The sequence below is a fragment of the Cupressus sempervirens genome, chromosome 3 (assembly GCF_028749045.1).
Source record: "Cupressus sempervirens isolate cs-2001-9-10 chromosome 3, ASM2874904v1, whole genome shotgun sequence".
Lineage (NCBI taxonomy): Eukaryota > Viridiplantae > Streptophyta > Pinopsida > Cupressales > Cupressaceae > Cupressus > Cupressus sempervirens.
Genome location: NC_143120.1, coordinates 96789741 through 96812616, shown reverse-complemented (window position 1 = coordinate 96812616; position 22876 = coordinate 96789741). Strand labels below are relative to the sequence as shown.

Sequence of the window (22876 nt, the reverse complement as noted above, 5' to 3'; positions counted from 1 at the left end):
ATTTTTTGGGCATAAAGTTCTATCAACTCTCTGTGAGTAAGATTATGCACCCTTGTTCAAAGTTGGATGTCATCTTCAATGCCCATGAATGCCGCATTGTTGATATCAAGTGCAAGAAGACAATTTCTGTTGGGCTTGAAGATCACAAATTCTTTTGATTGGTTGATACTGGAGATCCTCAGGAGCTTGCAATGGCTACAAAACATTTATCTACCATTTTCTTTCACGTCAGCACTATGTGATCTCAATCTATCATATCTCACTCTGTTGGCGTAGGAGAATCTAATAGATGGCTGGCTTGAGATTTAGTCATAGATATGTGGTGTATGTGGAGCTTGCCAGGTAGGGAAGCAACATCTGGCACCCTTCTCAAATGGAGATTTGTAGAGTATGCAATGTCTTGCAGCTGGTTCATGCTGATGCTTGTGTACCATTGAATAGCGCTGTGGTCTTTGGTGTTAGGTATTTGTAGAGCTTGCCAGGTAGGGAAGTAACATCGGACTCCCTTCTCAAATAGAGACTTGTAGGGTATACAAGGTCTTGCAGCTGGTTAATGCTGCTGGTTGTGGACCATTGAATAGTGCATTGGTCTTTGGTGTCAGGTATTTATTTCAGTTAGTAGACTATTTTAGTAGGAAAATGTGGATGTTTTTTTTTATAAAGGAAATATTTGACATGTTTAATAAATTCTTGAAGCTTAAAGCATTAGTTGAAAAGTGTTATGATTCCATATCATAACTTTAGATTAGACAATGAGGGCAATTTAATTCCATTGGAATTCAGTAACTGTTGTGCTATGGAGGGTATAGGCATTAACTTGCCACACCCTAGGCCCCTTAGTAGAAAATCATTGTTGAGTAGAGGAGATATAAATTAAGGAGATGGCTTGATCTATGTTGGAGCATAGACATGATCCTAAGAAGTTTTGGGGAAAGGTGTACTGCAATGCACGTTGTGAATCAGTTGGAGAGGACATGATCCCGTAGGAATTTCTCTTTGGGAGGAAACCAAATTAGTCACCTTAAGGTTTTTGGTTTGATAGCATATGCTTGGATTTGAGATGCAAAGGTGAGCAAATAGGATTCTAAAAGGTAGGATTTGATGCTTATAGGCTAATATAACAATCATAATGCCTACCAAATGATTGATGTGGACACTGCTTGTCTTACACTCAACGGGAATGTGGTTTTGGATGAAGAATTTACCCTCTTCTCTCATTTAGTGTCCTGAAGATCAGCCTCTGCACACAAAAAATGTAACAAGCCAAGGTTTCCTTCAGTTTGAGGATCTCTCTCATAGGATGATTGAGGAGAGGTGTGTATTGTTCTCAAATTTTACACTTTATGTATGTGGCACTACCATCCCACAGATGGGAGTCCGCCAAATAAATTTCTTTACTGCTATGCATGTGTATTTTATTCTTATTTGGATGGTGATAGATGCCTGGAAATGGCAATGGAAGTTGAAGCAACTTCATACAAATTTTCAGGTTTATTTCCACGTAAGAAGTTTCAGCTAGTAGTATGGTTGAATACCTGTTTGTATTTTCATTCTCTTTAATGTTAGATAACTGGTTGGGTTTTAAATTTTAATATTTTGAATGTTAATCGAATATTTCTGAATGCAGTGAGGAAAACCAAAGAAGAATAATAAACATGGTAGGAGAGGAGCCAATAGATTTCTAATCTGTATTATTTAGACATTCACCAACAGATTTCCAACCTCTCTTTTAGCTTTAGCTTGTTGAATATATGTATGATCGTATTCTTGGAGTTTTGGCAAATAAAAGCTGGCTTTGTAACCTGTTGAATGCTGTTTGGAAAACTCCCAACCATGGTTACCAAGTTGTACCTACAGTTTCTGTTGAGAAAAGTTGCATGAACTATACCCTGTTCCTTGTTTGTATATCTGATTGATGCACTGTTTCTCTATGGGTAGCTCTACCCCGTGTCTTCCAATAACTAGGCTGCAACCATATTGATATTCCTGTATTACTTGCATTATAGGATTTTGGTACACAAAGTTTTGTCTGCTAAAATATTGACGTTATGTTATTCTACAAGCTCCTCATTCAGTGCTCATTTCTATGCATCTCTCTCTCTTTCTCTCTCTCTCTCCCCCTATTTTTTTTCCTTTTCTATGTTTTATGTTGCTCTGGTTCAGGTTAACATTCTGTAATCTTATATCTGATATGGGTTTTGTCAATGTGCTCACTCTATGACAGCATGAAATTTTAAATTTTTTAGTTTTGGTTGAGTAAACTTATGAAGACACCAGGAGATCAATCTTTTATGTGATGAATTGGATGCTGCAGATTTTTGCTGAAAAACCAGCTGTGCATCGTGCTTTTCTAATGAATGTGCCCAAGAAGGTGAAAACCCTTCCTTTCTATTTATTTATTTATTATTAAAGTTCTCTAGCGGGCTTACAACAATAAATAGAGATAGATGGACTCACAATTTCAGAAAATAATTTCAAAGTAGTGTCAAGTAATGCTGATTCTAGTTTTTATAACAGATGAGTGAAATAGATTTTTGGAACAAATATTGTAAAGCAGAATACATTCATAGAACAAAAAGTGCTGCTGCTGCAAAAGCAGAAGCTGATGAAGATGAAGAACTTGCAGTTTTCTTAAAAGATGATGATATCTTGGCAAATGAGGCTCGCCGAAAGGTATTTTTCTGGCTTTGTAAGTTAATTTAGATTGCAGCATCTATTTAATGGTTAAAAATAGAATTTCTGCTTACGACTCTAATGCAAACTTATGCCCTTTTTTCCAGATTCCCATTTTTTCCCCTCTATGTTGGTGATATTCTTGGCACATGTAATGTTCTCAACTAAACACTAAAAACTAACTGCAAAACTAGTATTTATGATGTATGTGTGTATGTATATATAGTGTTACAGAATAATGCCAATTAAAAAACGTTTTGAAGTCTTTTTAACATTGGCTGGTTATTAGCTTAATAATTAAACGTTTCTTTGTTTGACCTAGACTGGTGAACCACTCCCTGGTCACACATATTTAAGTAGAATTTCCACCATGGCCTATGAATAGTCACCCAATCACATGACAATGAAAAGAACATCGCGTGGAGAACTTACTTTCACTAGAAAGTCATAATTTAACATTTAGTTGATTGTCCTGCAACATCTAGGGCATTCTTTCAACAACAAAATAATGAACTGAGAACATGTACAAAATAGTATTAAAAAAGTCCTCTTGTCATATTGCAATATTCTGCAGCTATTTAACAGTCATTTGCAAGGTCTGACACCTCCCTATGGCTGCTGAGGAAAGTCTCTTCCATCAGCATATTGCAGGGAAAAACGTGCAAAACTATGGAGGGAGACATTCACAACTATCACTAGGTACAATTCACCAAGTCTTTGGATTGAGACATACTTTGCCACCCCACAGCCACCAACCCTTGTGCTTCTCATGTAAAGCATCATCTTTGAGCAAGAAGCAAGCTGAAGTCTGATAAGCTGTTTGTTTTTTGCCATTTTTATTGTCTTCCATATCTGTTTCATGACTGTTTTGAAGCTTTCTCGTTTTATGTCATGCATGACAAATGAGCATCAATTATAATGTAGTCAAGAACACCGTGTTGACATCTAGTAGTCAAAGTTTAAAGGCTTTGGTTTTTTGAGGATTACACACAAAGAAGGATTTAAACTGTAAGCAGACAAAATCACGCCTTTTATGTTGTAGCTTTTTTGTGTACACAAAGTCTCCTTATGATTCTATTTAGAAAGTTCTAAAAATAAATTCCCTCTTAGATACACACTTTTGACATTAATAACTCCAAATGCTTCTTAATTGAATGCAACAAACTTGAATTCATCCGAATTGTTATCATAAGGTGAATTTAATATTTTAAATACAGGTGCGAGCAGTTTTGCCAATGAATGAACAATTTGAGTTGAGATCACATTATATACTGCGATAAAGTCAAATTACCACAAAATAAAACTGATACCTCGCTGCATTCTTTCTCTCTGAGTGTTGTTTTTCTTTGTTGATGTTGATTGACATAAAGGTTCAGGTTTTAATTTAAAGTATCAAAATCTAACAAAGCAATAATTTGTAACACCAGCCCTGCATAAGTGACAATGTTGACATAATTTTTCTTGATGAAGACTTCAGCTTAAAATTCTTGATCTGTATATTTGTTTGAATGATGTCTTTAAATAATATTTATATGATTCAAACTATGACACACTAAAACGAGGGAATATAACAATATTGTCATCAATAAATGATATTGATCATCCTTGACTAGAATGATTTTTTTAGGAATAATCAAATAAACCAGCAACAGATTTACATTGGGCAAGGAGAACAGTAGTTTATGTCACGATATTGTTGTTTTTGTGTTCTTTTAACCATAGACAATGATTTTCCATCCCAACCATAGACATTTATTGATTGTCTCCCCCAAGCGCTTTACTTAATAATGCAGATAGTATGCGTGTTTCGTTTCATTACCAAGAAAAGAAGATTTATCCCTCCTTTGTATCTATTGGACATGCCCTTTCACCAAGGGTCACTACTCTTCCAAGATATAAGTAATAATTAAAAATGTTATCACAATAAATATATCATAATTATATTATCTCAATAAATATTATAAAAAAATGTTAATATAATTATATTATGTCAATAAATATTATAAATTAATTAAAATATATTATATTATCAGTATAATTATTATATCACAATAATTATATTAGCACAACCTTTTTGCTATCTATGTTGACCTGAAGGAATCTAATCATAGCTGCACTAACATTAACACTCCTCTTAGCTAGGGTGGAATGCTTCTTGATATCTGAGTTATGTAGTAATGTCCAACATGGCTACTCCCATGAATAGAAATCCAAATGAACACGAGTGCTCATCACGGAATCACTCAACACGATGTTGTCATTTCATGATGACGTTCACCATGGCTACTCCCAGAGGGTGAATCAATAGAAGTGCTGAGTCATATGTTGCAAGGCTCCAACATTGCCATTTCAATATGATAACAAATGTTAAATGAGGTCCAAAATTGAATCCATGATAGTATATGTTGCATAAAAAGCTCTGCAAAATGTGTGCACCCAACACAAGGAAAAACTTCCGTACTTCTGAGTTTGAAAGCTCAACTTAAGAAAGTGCATATATCAGAAACTGATTTTGAGAAACTAAAAAGCTTTGATAAGTTACAAGGCTTTTGGAATTTGTATTGTGAATAATCTCCAAATCTCTATATTGATTTGTCCTTATAGTCTGAAATAACTTGTCTATTGTTGGGACTTAAGAAATGTCGATGCTTCAAACTTTTGAATACCGATCAATCACTGAAGGAAATAATTAACGAATTGATTCCATAGCTTGTGTCTTTGATAATATATATATACAATGTGTGCCTTCCAATGCTTGTTTTCCTGAATAAAATCTGCAAGTTTTGCCGCAAGTCTAATACATATATGTCGCACCTCTGATGCTGTAATTGACATCAAGAGCAGGTGAGTCAACCAAAACCAGAAATATATATGTATTGCAGAAACTTCAGAGAACACTTGTCTCTGTCTAGAGACCTCTTCAAACACCCTCTTTGAATTGTATTTGAGTAACGATTCTTGGCTTTTGATATTTGTCTTCCGTTGCATTGCTTAAACAACTAACTAAATGCCGGCTTAGTATACCACGGTCTTTATTTTTAAACATGTGTAGGCCAATATATAATCCCAATATTTAATCCGACCATAACTTTTCAAAGCATTTGGTGCGTGAGGCTCATGGATGACAACCTTAGCGATTTACCTTGTTGTAGGGAAACGACTGAAATATTTAAACTTCATACCACCCCAAAATTGCAGAAAAACAGCTATATGTTTTTATTCTTCTCCCTGCGATAAGTGAATAATAATGGTTGCTGTTCAAATAGATTAACAGTTACCTCTCAAAATCTCTCAGAATATATCTCTGATGGACACCAAAGTATTTGTCTTCTTTTTCTGTTAATTACAATTGTGAGTTGGTAGTTTTCAAATTCATGGCTGTTGATTTATGATGACTGATCAGGAAAGTACTGTACACTTTCCAAGCATTTTCGAGTTGACTACTCAACCATTTCCTAGGGTTGACTTGTCAAGTATGTTTGGGGTTAACTTGTTAAGCCAACACAAGTCATTAAATATTGGATTAGGGTTAGAGTTTTTTCTATTGTAAATTTATAGCTTCTTGCAGCGGTGATTGAGCTGTAAGGGAGATTGAAGATTGTAACAGGTTGAAGTTACTGGATAATAATATTGGACTCGCATTTGGTAGATGCAGCCCAGGGATTGGGTGAACCACGTTAAATTTTTGCATCTTTTGTTGATTTTTGTGTGCTTTATTCCTTGTGATTTTGGTTTGTGTCTCTGTCCTAACAATGGCCACTGTTTACTTACCTTGTTTGTACACCAAATATGGCACTCACTTCAAGTTCAAATGACAGATCACAAATTGCATGTGCTCTATTGAGATTATTCAGCTTGCAACGATAGCCTTAAATGCTACGGGATATCCCAATATTCTCTTTCATTGAAGATAACACAAACTCTTGCATATTGCAGAGTAAAGAAGCCATTTCAACTTATGGTTTTCCTGTCTCAACATTCCATCTACAGTGATTGCAAATTTCTTCAACACAATTTGTTTTTGGCCAAAGCCAGGATGGACACAATCTTAATATTGTGATGAATTTTGCTAGATAGACCAAATAGAGCTTTGAAAGGTTATGGAGAAGAGGCCACAAAATGAAATTCAAATACCAACTTAAAATTATAGTTCATCTCTTCTGTAATAATAAACTACTCTCTTTTATAAATCTGAAGAGTTTCATTTAACTAAAGCTCTTAGAATTAAAAGTGTATTACAAATTTGTTTACAATGGCATTCAAGATATATATTGTAAAGTCACCTTTATTTGGCCCCAAGAAATAATTTTATCTATGCCAGTCCTCAGTTTTAACATTTGGTGGCTAAAGCCACAGTCAGTAATGTTAATCCTGAAAAGTATACTAGTATATAGTTTGACGGAGACATTTTCAATTCATGGTTAGGCACAATCTAAATAAATGAGGCAATGTCAAATTACACTAGATTAGCACAAAATGACGATAAAGGATCAGATCTGCCTATGATCATGAAATCATGAACCCACTCGGATATGATGTTTTCCTATGCTCATTTAACCACCAAGCAATGATTTAACCGATTGTCTCCCCTGAGCACTCTCTACTGAATAATTTAGATAGTATGTGTGTTTCAACCTTCATTTCATTACCAAGAAAGGTGTGTGTTTAGATGCCCATACTGCTAATCATAGAGACTGCTGATGGAAGACCTTTTGGCTGCCATAGGATGCCCCTGAGAATCATCAGTGTCAACATGTTTTGTAAAGACTGATCCTCAATACCTACAACACTTGTATTGTGAGTCTCCTGATCAACAATGCTGCCTTTGTACAAACAGATACCACATCCAGCCAAAGGGAGCATCTCATAATCTAATTGTCAGAGAGAGGGTTGAGTTCCATGCTTGGAATGTAGTATACATTAAGGAAAATCAAATTCCTCCCACTAGATTTAGCTTGCATCTTGCCCTTGACAAAAATAGTGTACTATACCTCTCCACCAAAGATCATTCAATCAGTGAATGGCATGTACTCGGTGAACCAATCCTGCCGATGAGTGAAGTATTTAGCAGCATATATCAAGTAGAGGACTAAAAATGATATGGTGGTCTTTTAGCCATAAAGGGTTTAAAGGCAGATTTCTTCTGCTTAGAGTGCTTTGCATTATTCGGCTTTAGCTAAGACCCTCCTTGTTGTTTCTCTTCAGAAGTCAAGTGATGCCGACAGTGGAGCTATCTTGGGATTGAATTGGGCCTTTATACTGAGATGACTGAGTTTTCATGTTAATAGCAAAAGATCTTGCTGTAAAGGCCTCTTTTGTGGAGGACAAACTAGCACCTCTATTAAACTACTAACTCCTTTAATATTGCTGCAGAATCTTGGTGCAAAGATTTGGAAACTTCATGCAAAGATTTGGAAACTTCAAATCAATATTAGTTGAGATAATGTTGAGCATCTAAATAAAGTGCCCATAAGACTTTGGTAGACTCTTCTTCCTCCATCTTCTAACCGGAAAGTTTCTGCAAATTCTCAAGTGAATCAAACTTATACTGTACCTTTATAGTCTGCTGTAGATAATCTTCAATAAACAATCTTGTTTGAATGAAATAATATAATTCTGGAAATGCTTATAATTTCTGCAATTTGTCTTAGGGCAGAATTGATTTTAAGGAGCAGACTTCAATGTGTTCTGTGTCCTTAAACTTCAATCACACCCACCTCTTATACCATGACCAAAGGGCATGTCCCTTAAAGGGACATGACCCTCTCTAGGTCAGACCACACTTCACTTGTAGAAATCGGCACTCAATAGGAGATAACAAATGTATTAACTAACATAACTAAATAGTTATAGTTAGTGCATAACAAGGTTATTGCCAAGGATCGCCGCCCATCCTGTTTGAGAAGTGTAATGTATATAATGCCTTAGAATGGTATACAAGGAGAGAAGATTAATGTGTGGTCTGCACACAGACCAGTATGAATATCACTGTTAGAAATTTATCACTAACCAATCCTCTCCAATTGATCACGAATGTGTCGAATTTCCACGAGATGCTCTCGCAGAGTCATCCTCTCATCCAGCAACAGTGAAAAAGCATGCTCTCCAAAAAGAGCACACGTCTTTTGTTAGACGTTTCATGTAAGGCCTTCAAATGATCTCAAATCTCTGCAACTCTCTTGCCTGAGGGTATTTGAGGCAGTTAATTGTCAGTAGCTAGCAATTTAATGAGCATCATAGCTTCGTGATTCCTGTCATCAAATTTATTATCCATCTTAATATGGACTTGTGTAGGATGAGTAAAATTGACAGGAACATTCTGTTCAAGGTGCCAATATTAAAAAATGTCATCATTTGCTGCTTACAGGTGTTGTAGTTGAGGCTATTTAACTTCTGACTGCCTTCCAACATTATGTTGGTAAAAGATGCCATTCTATTGCACTTTTTGGGGCATAAAAAATGAGATAAACAAAAAGACAGAAGATAGACATTGATTGCACAAAACTTGAGGCACAAATTACACTACACAAAAAATAAAGGGCTATAAAGCCCTAGCCATTGGAATTAAAACACCAACACAGTTTTGATATAAAATCATGAAAAGAAAGCTACCGCCAAGATCCAAAACTTTAGGTTGTAGTTCTTCTTTTCACACATTGCAAGTTGTGAGAAGAAAATCATGACTGAAGAACCTCAAACCTCCACAAGCAGAAACAAATCCAGAAACAACAATTTTCTGTAGAAAATTGCAGAGAAAAGCAAACAAACAAAAGTCTCTTTCACCTGAGTTTGAAACCACAAATAGACGGTTCCACGCGATAAAAAAAGCTAGAAAAAACATAGGCCATAGAAAAAAAAGCGTCCAACTGGACGATGTTGCAATAGTCGTCAGCTGAAATTTCTCGTAAAATTGCAGTCTGTTGGAAAAACAATTGTATAAGAATGGTTGCAGGGGTTGCACCAGGAACACATCCAAAAGTGACGCGCTAAACTATTCATATTGCCCACTGGAAACAAAAACACTGTCACTTCCCATCATGTGAGCTCGAAATGGACAAACACAAACACAAGAATACATTTGTGGGTGAAGATGACACCCTAGACTAAAAGACAGGTCGTGAATCTGAAAAAGGATGCTTTTAATAGAAAGACACAACATCTCTCTTAGACACATTGCTTCATCAAACAACGTATAAGAAGGGAGTCAAACCCTCTCATCTGAAAAATAATTTGGAGGAAACTTGTTTATTTGTATCCTATAAGGATCACTTTGCAATAGAGTAGATTGCCTTTGGCACCCATTCAGTACAGGCATATGAAGTAACAGTTGGAGATGCCACCATTGTCAGAGAATATTGTTATTGTTATATCAGACACAACCTGTAAACATTATTCAGAGAATACATTGAATGATATAACCGATATGATCTGTATAATTTGCATATTCTTAATCATATTATCATATATGGCAAGCAATACAAGGTAATGAGAATTCCTAAGTCATTGCATATAATTTGTATATACCAGAAACAACATTTATATCATTATAATTTGATTGTTATGCAATCAATAGTCAATCGTAAATACACTAAACTATATTGCTTATGCATTTGGAATGAAGCCTCATTCAATTGTTATTTAAATGGTAGAATCTCTAAGACTTTGTCTTTATTTTCATTATATTGTGAGGAATCCAAGTAGTGTCTCATATTGGAAATTGGGAAATTACAATTGGTATCAGAGCTAATGAACCTGCCAGCCTGTGGAGATGATTGAGAGTCTGAAAAGCGGAATAGATTGTCTAAACAATACACACTCTTAAATAGAGTTAAGAAATGCTATGAAAAGTGTTGAGTCAAAAGAAAAGTTGTCTAAATAAAGACGACTAAAAATAAAACTGATTAAATGAAACTCTAAAGAAAGCTTAAATGACCACTAATTAAGGTTCTACAATAATAAGCTAAATATAGAGGATACTAAAATAGTTCTAATACCCTCCCTTAATGGTCATTCTATTAACTACCTTGAAGAAGAATGTACATGTCTTGTTATCACAAACCATTCAGAACATTCTACTACTGCTGAGACCCTCCCTGGATATGCTAAATGTCAATGACCAATAGTAGCAAAAATAAAAAAGGGTTGCCCCCTTCTTTGGAATGGTTTCCAACAAGAGATAAGATCTTGACACTGAGATAAGTTTCCCAAGACCCTCCCAAAATCTGCAAAACCTCCTAACATAAATCTGTTGCAAAACATCCAACTTGATGTTGGATAACAAATTGTTCTTCCCTATAGAGAAAGACACATATTGCGAACAATTGCCATGATTTTGAGGGAAAATCAACAAACCGTCCAAACTATTCCAGATGAGCAAGATGCCCCAAAACCAACTACAAGGTTCCATGATTTGAAATTTACGAAGTATCACTTTTTGGGAAAATAATGGTAAAAACCCTAAAGTAGAATCCTTGATAGAAAATACCATGCAAACTTTGTGAATTAGAGAAACTAGAAACGATTTTTGAGTAGAAAAATTGACCAGAACCAACTACTAATTTTCAAGTGAAAAAGTGATCAAAGCCAAATAACTTGGATCAAAGAATACTAAACAGATAATTTTTTGAGGAAAAAAATATTAAAACCCAATAAATAATTTTTGGGGATAAAATTATTAAAACCCAATAGATAATTTTTTAAGAAAAAATATCAAAACCCTCCCACAAGGTGATATGATTAGAATGCACAAGAGACAAACTCCTTATCTGAATGCAAAGTAGTTGGGGCCTTCTATTGAGATCCTTCTTGTAAAGATTTCGCGGTTGCTATTGGCAATCTTTCTTCATATAACCACTTGATCCTTTTTGCTGGAGAACTTAGGTGTACTTGTCTTCTTGTTTGAGGCTTGTGTTGGGAAGGCCACTTGTTCAGAAGAGGAGGAACTTGCATGACATCCAAATTGTTGCTTCCATCTATCTTGCTCTAGAAGCTTGCCATAGATGTTGGCTTGCCTATGACACCCAAATTTCACATAGAGAGATTTCCCCAATTTTCCAACATCTTATATTGGTTCTTGGTTAATAATGCTTTTGTGAAGGAGCATTGGAGAGAGTTGTTGAACTTGAACCTCAAACCGTAAAGTTCAAGGTTCAAAGTTTGAAGGCTCAGAATTCAAAATCAAGGGTTCGAGAATGTGAGTTCAAGTTTAAATCTGCTAGTGACCCAGGTTCCAACTGGTTCAGTTAGGTTTATACACATACATTTAGGTTCAATGGTGCAAATTTAGAGGTTCACATTTATTGATTCAAAGCCTAGGTTGAAAAACTCAAAGTTAAGATTGAGAGCTTGGTTTGAAGGGCCGACTCAGAAGTACAATTGAAAGTTTCAAAATTCACAGGTACAAAAAGTTCAGAAAATGTACCCGGGTTCAAAGAGCAAGTTAATCAATGCTCACTAAGTTTAAAGGGTCAATGAAGTGTTCAAATCTTGTAGTCTACCCAAATACAAGAAAATGTGATAGGGTTAGAGGAACATGTTTTGAAAATGGGGAACACATGTCCTATGTACCAATGGTTTGATGCTGATTGTAAAGGTTTCCATCGTTTTGTTTGCTCCAATTTTGAGACTCAGCCTCCTGCTTTTGCCCACGTGCGTTCCTCTTACCTCCATTTCCTTTGCCACAAGAAACATTCTTTTGCCTCTTTTGAGTGCAGATCCCTTTGCTCCACGCTTATTTAGAATCCCCAGATCTTTTGGCGTACCCTTTTACCTCGTTGTCCCCCCTCGCTCTCCATCCTTGACGTTCACTCTCTGACCTCCCACACCATTATGCTTTATGAAATTTCAAGGCAGCCACCTTTTCAGTCCATTCCACCTCCTTATTGCCATCTATTCACCCCCTCCAGTATTTATGAGGCCATTAGATCCATGAGATGTAGTAGAGCAACAGACGAGAGGTTTCCAGGTAGAACTTTTTAAACTTGGTGCTTCGGTCCTTGGAGCCTACCTTCCTACATTCTTTAATAGAGTGGTCTGTACTAGGTTTCTTGAATCTTGGTTGCGACATGTGATTTACCCTATTCATAAGTCTGGGTCTGCTTCCGACCTTGGTAACTATAGGACCTTCATGATCTAGCATACTTTTGCCAAACTTTATGCCACTGCTCCGAACACTATGCTATCTAGAGAGCTTGACAGGAGAGGTTGTAGAGCAAGAGGTCAGGTCGGTTTTCGGGCGAACTACTAGAGTATGGATCATGTCTTCACTTTGCGGGCTATTATTTAGGAGGCTAGGCACCGCTTTGAGAAAGTCTACTGCTATTTTGTGGACTTCTACAAGGCTTTTGATTATGTTCCTAGGATGGCCTTATTGCAAAGACTTAGCGAGGTTGGGATCTCAGATATGCTGTTGACTGCTATTATGTATGAGAAGGTGGTTGGTAGATTCAGGACTCCAGAGGTCTGTTCCGATTCAAAGCACCATTGGGGTGAAGTAGGGTTGCCCCCTTTCTCCCACCCTTTTCGGGCTGTATATTGAGGAGCTTGAGGGATTCCTTGTGAACTCCTTGCAACCTGGTGACTGGTGCTATTTGCATCAGGTTTTGATCTTCATTCTCCTTTTTGCAGCTGATGTTCACTTGGCCTCTTCTCCTGACAGTTTACAAAGACTCCTTGATGGTTTGGCTTCTTTTAGTGATCAACATCAACTAGTGGTCAATCTGACTATGACTTGGGTTATGATCTTTAACTGTTTAAAGATCTCTCATCTTCACTTCTTCTTTTAGGGGTAGGAGGTTGAGATTACTTCTTCTTACATGTATCCCAGGGTGAAGTTTTCGGGACCTTGCTTCAGCTTGAGATTGACTATTCAGTCCAGAGTCAGTAAGGGCATGGGTCCCCTAGCCATGCTTGAGAGACAGTGCTTTAGACATCATTTTCAGGACATTTCGTCCAAGTTGTCCCTCTTGGACTCCTTGGTTTGATTGACTGTTCTCTATGGCTTGGTAGTTTGGGGACCTTCTCTTCTTGCTTCAGATTGGGCCTCTATAGAATGTGTTCAAATGTTGCTTTTATGATGTATCATTAGATGTCACAGACTCACCCGCACAACATTGTTTTGGCAAAGTTTGGAGCTCATCCTTTCAAACTTGCGGCCATTTTTTACTTGATTTGGTTTCTCCATCAGCTTTGAGGCTTTACGGATTCGACTGTCGACTGACACAAATATTCTCATTTGGCATACTGTTCTTCACTTACGGTAATGGGATCTGACATTAGATTTAGATCCTGCTGTTGGTACCCCGAGGCCACCTCTCTGTTGAGTTTGATCGGGATAGAGATCGATCGTCTTCCTCCTTACTAGTTCTCGCTACATGCTCCTTCTCACCTCCTTCCCTCACGTCAGGAGTTGAATGAGCATGTCAGATAGGATATCTATAGACAATACATTATTACTACTTGGCGTGATCCTCTTGGTGGATTACGTTCGAAGATGGCCTTTTATGCTGAACATTTTCTTGAGATTCAGAATGGTATTATTGTCTGCCCTACTTATCTTTATCAGGCTCTAGAGTCACACTTTGAGATTCTCTTTGGGCTCCTTTAGAGTTGGCTTCCACCGTTTTCGGGTCCAGACTGATCACCATATGGATAGAAAGGATTAGATTGGTTGACTGTGTACTTTGGTGGAGGTGGAGACTGAGACTCACTTTATATTTCGCTGTCCTATCTACTATGAGATTAGAGGGAGATTTTATTGGCTATTTAGAGATTTCTTTTCTCTCTCAACGTTCTTTAGCTATATTGATCAGTGGTCCCTTGCACTTTATCTATGGGAGGCCACCCAACTCCGTGAACATACCCTACAGTCACTCATACATCAGGGATGTATCTCAAACCAGCTCATCACCGCTTTTTTGACCCCTATCTCCACTATAGGACGCAAAAAGGCCATCCAGTATTACTCACTCCAGATCGATTCAACACTGCACCAACCTTTCTCGACAGCGATACTCATCCAATGGTTCTTTGTGAGGATCTAAGAATTTGGATTGTTCACGGTTATACCCTTCTGTGATTGATTTCTTCTTTGTACCAAGGAAGGATCCTTATATTACTCACTCCAGATCGGTCCGACACTGTACCAAGCTTTCCAGGCAGCGATATTCATCCAATGGTTCTTGGTGAGGATCTAAGACTCTGGATTGTTCACGGTTATACTCTTCTGTAATTGATTTCTTCTTTGTACCAAGGAAGGATCCTTAGCCCTTGGTTTTTCTGGCATCGTGTCTTGTTTTGTTTCTTCTCTGACACTGTTTCGTGCTTCTGTTTGGTTGGCTCTTCTGTTTGTATGCTCAGTCCCATAAACCCTTGTGGTTTTTTGTTGGACATTAATATTATTATCTTATCTTATAGACAAATTAAGAGAGTCATTGATATGTTAGAGTTGCAATTATGTAATGTCCCCTTTTTTAGCATTCATAGCATGATGTTGTCGTAGCCTATTTCCCCATGGTCCCGTAGGCTAACTAGGACATTAAAGGGACTTAGAGGCCATTTGGCCTAGATAGTTTCAGTTGCAGGTCTTTCTGGGTTGTTTTGAGGCAATTTTGGGCATACTTACTATTTATAGTAAGTCATCTTGGATATGGTCGGACATCCAGTGGCAGCGGTATGTCGATGGTAATTGTTTAAAATCGACAAGAAGACTTGTTTATCATTGATAAGATTTGTTATGCATTGATAAAGCTATTTTATAAAGTTAAATTTAAATATTTAACTTTATTAATGTATAGACTATAGTTTGTGGGAAATATTTAAATTAAAAGAGTCCCTTTTATGTTATAACACATTGGATACATAAGTTACATAAAGGGAGTTATCTTTTATCCCACATTGAGAAAACGAAAGATGGAGCACTTGTGAGAACACTATAAAAGAAATGGAACAGCTTCTATTTTAGCATGCTTGGAAATATCAAAAAAATTGAGAATTTTTTTGGAGATTATGTCTCAATAGTTTGTAGGACGAAATCCCTTTAAGCTGGAAATCTTGACGCTATTGAAAGATATGGTCTTGAGATTCATCATGGTAGCAGTCCGAAAAAGCAGATACGAAAAAGCAGTCCGGAAAAGTGGAACCGAAAAAGCAGGCTGAAAAAGCAGTCCGTAAAAGCAGTTCAAAAAACAGATCCGAAAAAGCAGTTCAAAAAAGCAAATCAGAAAAGCAAAGCAGAAGGAGCAGCATTGAAGGAAATTATTACAACCATCTACAACCAGGTTCCTTTGTTAGTATTTTTTTTTTAGGTATTATAAGTTTTAGTTGTAAGTGTGCATTATACCAGCAATTATCATTTTGTAATCCATGTAAGAGCCAAAAGTCTTGGCCATATTTTATGAGCATTGTATTAGAAATTTCATTGCAATTAAGAAGATAATAGTTGCTGGTGTCATTTAAGCAATTCAATATCATTATTTATCAGCTAGTTAGTTTGCATACCAACTGTTTGTAAAAATGCCAGTTGGCTGTAGGTGTTCATTTCTCATGCTTAGAGCATATATATGCACTGAATATTGTCAAAATTAGTAGCACACTCATGTTAGGTCATTGTGTAGTCCATTTGGAGTCTTCTAGCACAAGATTCTCATTGATGCAAATTGAAGAAAGAGTCATTTAAAGCCAGCTGAAATACTATATCAGTCATACGTCCCTTGCATGTGAATTGTTTGATGAAATTCCTTGAGCTTTTAACAGCTTTTTTGAGAGCAGATTTGAGGAGGGTCATTACAGTGGTATTAGAGCTATAAGTCCTGCCATCCTGTGGAGGTCTTATAGGGAATTTGGAACAACCAGATAATTTCCGCAATACCAGAGCATGCGACAGGGGCCTTATAATTTCCGCAATACCAGAGCAAGACAAAATAGGATTTCAGACCTGTAGAGCGAATAGTCTAGTTCATCCGTGCAGGTGGACATAGAATCCAGTCATACAGACACAGAGGAGGTATTCTTTGATCAAGACGTCAATATGGGTGACCGAGATGACAGAAATACAGGATTAGGCAGAGGTGGGAATGCCAATCCAGATCAGGGAGAGGAAAGATTCTTACAGCTATTAGACACCTTGGCATAGGGACAGCGATTAGCAGAGCATAGAGCACAGGAATAGAGTCAGAGATTGGAGCTTATGATGCAGATGATGGCTCGTCAAATGGGGTTGAATGCTAATGTGGGTGGAGGAAATAATCAGAATGGTAATAATTAAAATGGTAATAATCAGGATGGGACACATAATGGAGGTGAACAAGTTGGGAACAATTTCGGTCATGCATCCCAGCAAACTAGGACAGTGAGTTCGCGGCCCATGATTCCTATATTTCCTCCTAGAGCTCCAGAGCAGCCCGTACCAGAGCCCCAGATCACTGATATACAGGACCAGTTGAGGAGAGATTGGGAAGCCGGAGGTCTAGATTTTATTGCTGCAATTACCTTTAGGGAGTATATGGATGTGCGGATGAAACATATGCCACTTGGACATGACAGGAACCAGAGTTATGAGCTACGGAAGAAAGTAGGGAAACTTCAGTTACAATATTATGATGGCTCGGAGAAGTCTATAGCAAGAGCTTGGGTTCAAAAGCTTAACACATACTTTCAATTGAACCCTAGGCCTGAGGAAGAAGCTATTAAGTATGCAACAATTCACCTAGATGGGTTAGCACACGAGTGGTGGCATCATGGTATGGTCACTATGGGTCATGCACACATTACCTCATATGTGGAGTTTACGGAGAGACTGATTGAACGCTTTGATAGGCCTAAGGATCATACCTTTCCTATGGCAGGTAGAAACTTGTATGAGGAGTTTAACAGACATGCTGATTCGATATAGGAAGACATTAGCACGTTTTCAGGTAATGGTTTATCTGCATCATCTTCACAGGTAGAAGGGGTTACAGATGTTGTGCAAGTTGAGCCAGTAGCATCAGAAGGTGATATCACAGGTACACCAAATTGTGTGATTGACACACATAGTGATGCTAGTACAGTTGGGTTGGATGAAGCTACAACAATTGAGGATATTGTCATGTTTGAGGATAGTACAGTTGATCAGAAAGTGAGCATTTAGGACTTTGCAGAAAATGAGTATCAAGCACAATTGGATGCTTCTTCACATGAGATAGAGGCTAGTAGCTCTTTACTTGGTTTGGCAAGCCAGCTGAAGACAAGGGACAAGAATATTGTCACAGCTTTATCTCATCATGACAGGATACATGGATTTATTGAGAATCACATTTGGATGATTCAACTGCAAGAGAGACAGAAAGGAGTCACAGCAGGTTCTTCTTGTGACAACTTACAACAGATCAAGGAAGGCATGGAGGCAATGAAGGTAAGTTACATACACCTACTTTCAGATCGCGATCATCTCCGTTATCTTGCAGGGATCTATCTAGATGCACTGAAGAATAAGGAGGAGGAGGTTAACCGGCTTTCTCATGAGCTAGAGGATACTCGAAATTCCTTGGTGTGTATTCAGTTGGCTCTCCAGGATTCTGAGAGAAATGTGGACGAGCTTTGTCTTGAGGAGAGCTCAGTTCGGGAGTTAGCGCGTATAGCAGGGACTCAGTTTTTTTTTACAATCAGGTCACATGTTGATGATTTCTCAGAGATGACAGAGTTTACAGCAGAGTCCCAAGATCTGAGTATTATAGATGATAGCTATTCTGAGGTTACTACTTTGGACAGTGTACCAGGGATAGAGTATAGGAGTTTGACCAGTCGGCACAATCATGTGTCTAGTCAGCTTAGAGTTGGTGAACGAGACATTTCTATCGCTTGCGAGCATTTCGATGCTGTTCGTCAGTTGTTAGCAGTTTATAGATGGGGTTCTCCTACTAGTGATGAGCAGGGAGACAATTATCTTTCCTTGATAGAGATCCACTCTTTATGGGAGGATATCCAGATTCTGAGACAGAATTATATGCATTTGGTAGCCGACAGAGATTATCTTATGGAGTGGGGCAGTACAGCATATGACGCATTATTGGTCAAGGAAGATGAGGTGAGTGAGCTTACTCAATAGCTCGAGGTGACTTCTGAGTTTCTTGAGAGTACACAGTTGGCTTTCAAGGAGTCACAGTTTCATTTAGCTAAGGTGACCATGGAGTTAGAATGACTTCAGTCTTTACCAGGTTCTGTACAATCACAGACCATGGTGTCTGGTGATCCGCAGATGTCCATGGTCGAGGTTGATAGAGGTAGTGGAGATGAGGATATATCTGTCCACGACACTAGTATTGGCATATTTGGTCCGTTTCCACTGGAGGCAGGTTCAACTGTGTTGGGCACTACAGCTGAGCATTGTGGTATGTTTGACTTTGAGGGCACAGAGACTAGTGATGTTGTTGATTCTGGACTCTTGGCTATATCATCCTCTGACTTAGTTGATGATCAGGCACATTTGGTTGTATCACGTCTGCAGGATGAGTCTTTGACTGGGATTGGTTCTTGTTACCGGCATTATACTGTAGGATATGTTCATCGGTTTGCTCTTGATCCATGTGTTGAGGAGTTGATGGCAGACAGGGTTGGTCTGGGCTCTTGTTTTTGCTATCTACCATGTAATGACTATTCACCATCAGCAGTGCATGGGTGTTATGGTTATGAGACAGTGGCTGGTGATCTGCAGAGTTGTGTTAAGTGCAGTAGGTGTGCAGTGTGTGGATTCTTTGTATTTGGTGTAGTTTCATGCGGGAGTATTCATCGTTGTTGCAGAGTTGTATTGTACATTCCACATAGGCTAGTGTGATGTGTTGATGGTATTTACTATGTTGGCAGTTTGGGTTATCTACTCTACTTGGGTTCTGATATTTCGAGAGCTTGTTTCTCATGGGTTCTTGACTTTGGAGTTTGGGTGAGTTGTATTCGCCAATTTGATTATGGATTCCTCTTGTTTAATTTGCAGAGGTTGTTGCAGGAGCCCATGTTGGCTGATAGCAGTATAGTTCATGACTACATTTGGGATCCAGGTGGATTGATTGGGTTGTTGTTCAACCATTGCTTGGGGACAAACAATTTTGGGAAGGGCGGACTGTAATGTCCCCTTTTTTAGCATTCATAGCATGATGTTGTCGTAGCCTATTTCCCCATGGTCCCGTAGGCTAACCAGGACATTAAAGGGACTTAGAGGCCATTTGGCCTAGATAGTTTCAGTTGCAGGTCTTTCTGAGGGGTTTTGAGGCAACTTTGGGCATACTTACTATTTATAGTAAGTCATCTTGGATATGGTTGGACATCCAGTGGCAGCGGTATGTCGATGGTAATTGTTTAAAATCGACAAGAAGACTTGTTTATCATTGATAAGATTTGTTATGCATTGATGAAGCTATTTTATAAAGTTAAATTTAAATATTTAACTTTATTAATGCATAGACTATAGGTTGTGGGAAATATTTAAATTAAAAGAGTCCCCTTTATTTTATAACACATTGGAGACATAAGTTACATAAAGGGAGTTATCTTTTATCCCACATTGAGAAAACGAAAGATGGAGCTCTTGTGAGAACACTATAAAAGAAATGGAACAGCTTCTATTTTAGCATGCTTGGAAATATCAAAGAAATTGGAAAATTTTCTGGAGATTATGTCTCAATAGTTTGAAGGACGAAATTCCTTGAAGTTGGAAATCTTGACGCCATTGAAAGATATGGTCTTGAGATTCATCATCGTAGCAGTCTGAAAAAGCAGATACGAAAAAGTAGTCCGAAAAAAGCAAATCGGAAAAGCAAAGCAGAAGGGGCAGCATTTAAGGAAATTATTACAGCCATCTACAATTAGGTTCCTTTGTTAGTATTGTTTTTTTAGGTATTATAAGTTTCAACTGTAAGTGTGCATTATACCAGCATTATCATTTTGTAATCCATGTAAATGCCAAAAGTCTTGGCCATATTTCATGAGCATTGTATTAGAAATTTCATTGCAATTAAGAAGATAATAGTTGCTGGTGTCAGTTAAGCAATTATGAGCTAGTTAGTTTGCATACCAACTGTTTGTAAAAATGCTAGTTGGCTGTAGGTGTTCATTTCTCATGCTTAGAGCATATATATGCACTGAATATTGTCAAAATTAGTAGCACACTCATGTTAGGTCATTGTGTAGTCCATTTGGAGTCTTCTAGCACAAGATTCTCATTGATGCAAATTGAAGAAAGAGTCATTTAAAGCCAGCTGAAATACTATATCAGTCATACGTCCCTTGGATGTGAATTGTTTGATGAAATTCCTTGAGCTTTCATCAGCTTTTTTGAGAGCAGATTTGAGGAGGGTCATTACAAATTAGGTTTCAAACTGAATTTTGATAAAACTTATAGGACATCTGTGAAGTCATTTTGTGGCCCTAGTCTAGAGGAAGGGTCGACGATGTTAGAAAGGGTCAAAACCACTTTTGACTTGCTAATTACAATAGATGTCCATGGAGCTCATTAGTGTGAACTGGTTGGGAGAACTGAAGATATCAGTCAAACAGATCTGGTATCTGCAGCAAAAACAGGGAAAATTGTAAACATCACACAAGCTTTATCAGTGAGAATAATGTAAGGGATTTCAAAACTTATAGTGGGGCATCCTTTTAAGAATTTAGTGAAGCACTCGGTTACTTTAAATGAACATTATGTCTTCGTCGCCTTTGAGTATGACACTATCACAATGGTTCCTAACCACCACTCCCCTTCCTAGCCATATATTGTGGCACATAAAATATTAGGCTGTTGATAACAAGACATCAATGGGGAGGAGCTATTCCTTAATTGAGTGAATGTTGCAAAAATGCTCGAGTGATTGGGTTAATGTAATAGTGGAGTGGAAGTAAGAAGGTTGGGCCAATAAAAGAGCCAATTATTAAATGTATGTCATCAAGGCTTCGATGGTGAGGACGGTTCTTGACACTCTTGGACCTAAAAAAGATTTGAGCACAAGGAGCCAAAATGGTCGATTTCACAATAGTGATTGATGGAAGGTACCATCCAACAAAGGTACTAATGAAGCGAGAGCCGCCTTCATGGATCGATGCCAGTGGAAAGATATGTAGGAGAACTTGTGTTGAATATTGAGGAAGATAATAAAGATACCAATCAGGCTCGATTGATTGGATATCGATCTCAAAAACACTTCCAAACATGGGCTCTCATGTGACTCTATAATGGGAAACCAAAAACTACAAAGAATTCCAAAGCCAACGACTCCATCTTGGAAAAGCATGAGAGATAATTGCAAAGTGTTTGGCAAATTGCCGATAAGAAAGGCATCGGGTTAAGTTGTGAAAGACAAGTATATCAGGCTTCATCAATTTGTAGATACAAAGTAATTAGTCACGATTCCACTGTTTTATCAACTGTTTCCTTTGATTGGGTATATCTTTGATATATACGCCTCTAAGGAAAACTGGAGATAAGTGTATTGCCCATAAAGGTAGTGAACCCTCAGAACATCTCAATAACGAATTAAGGAAAGCCTGCAGGCCTGTTGAGATCCTCTGATATGTTGAGAATAAACACAGGGGACTATGGCAAACAGTATTTACAGGGGATTTAAAGTGCGTGGTATGAGGGCCATGCTTTAAGCCTGTATATCCTTTCATAAGGGTAATATCGTAATTGTGTTCGATTTCGAATGTATTAAAGAATCATATAACCCCACTGTTATTAGATGACTGTGAATGCACAATAAATTAAGAAGTCATAGATAGATGAAATTGGGCCTGAGTTGAAATATCAGGAGCACGGGACACATTTTTATAAAGTTATGAAACGTGAGAATGAAAGGAATTGATAAAGCGTGAGTAGGCCACTGCATGGTATAAGGGCATATAGATACTTTGACAGACAGATGTGTATTGAAAGCCAACACTGATCAAAGGGTTGACACCTGTGATCATAATTTTAATGTAAATATTGATCATTATTCTTAAAGTGTCCTTAATTCTGGATATCATTGATCCATGTTTGCTTACATGTGGCTTTCCAATCGGTGGAACATTATTATTAGGAATTTTCAATCTTAATTCTTGTAATGTTCAAAGAAATAAAATCATCGGGGAATTGGAAAGATAGGGGAATTAATTAGCAACTCTATCGAAGAATCAGTTATAGAAACTTAAGGGCAATGTGGGCATAATTTTTATTGGAAAAATTTAATAAGTGGAGGGG

The 22876-nt window shown here is 37.6% G+C and overlaps 1 protein-coding gene across 4 annotated transcripts in view; it reads left to right on the top strand.

The window, feature by feature from the left end:
• The window catches only part of LOC149564957 (general transcription and DNA repair factor IIH subunit TFB1-3-like), a 275928-nt gene that overhangs the window by 101131 nt on the left and 151921 nt on the right, over positions 1 to 22876 (top strand). For all 4 annotated transcript variants that reach the window (XM_089818484.1, XM_089818486.1, XM_089818483.1 and 1 more), the window contains exons 12-13: positions 2315 to 2371; positions 2518 to 2673. In XM_089818484.1, the coding sequence (XP_089674610.1) occupies positions 2315 to 2371; positions 2518 to 2673 (213 nt within the window). The remainder of the gene's footprint in view (positions 1 to 2314; positions 2372 to 2517; positions 2674 to 22876) is intronic.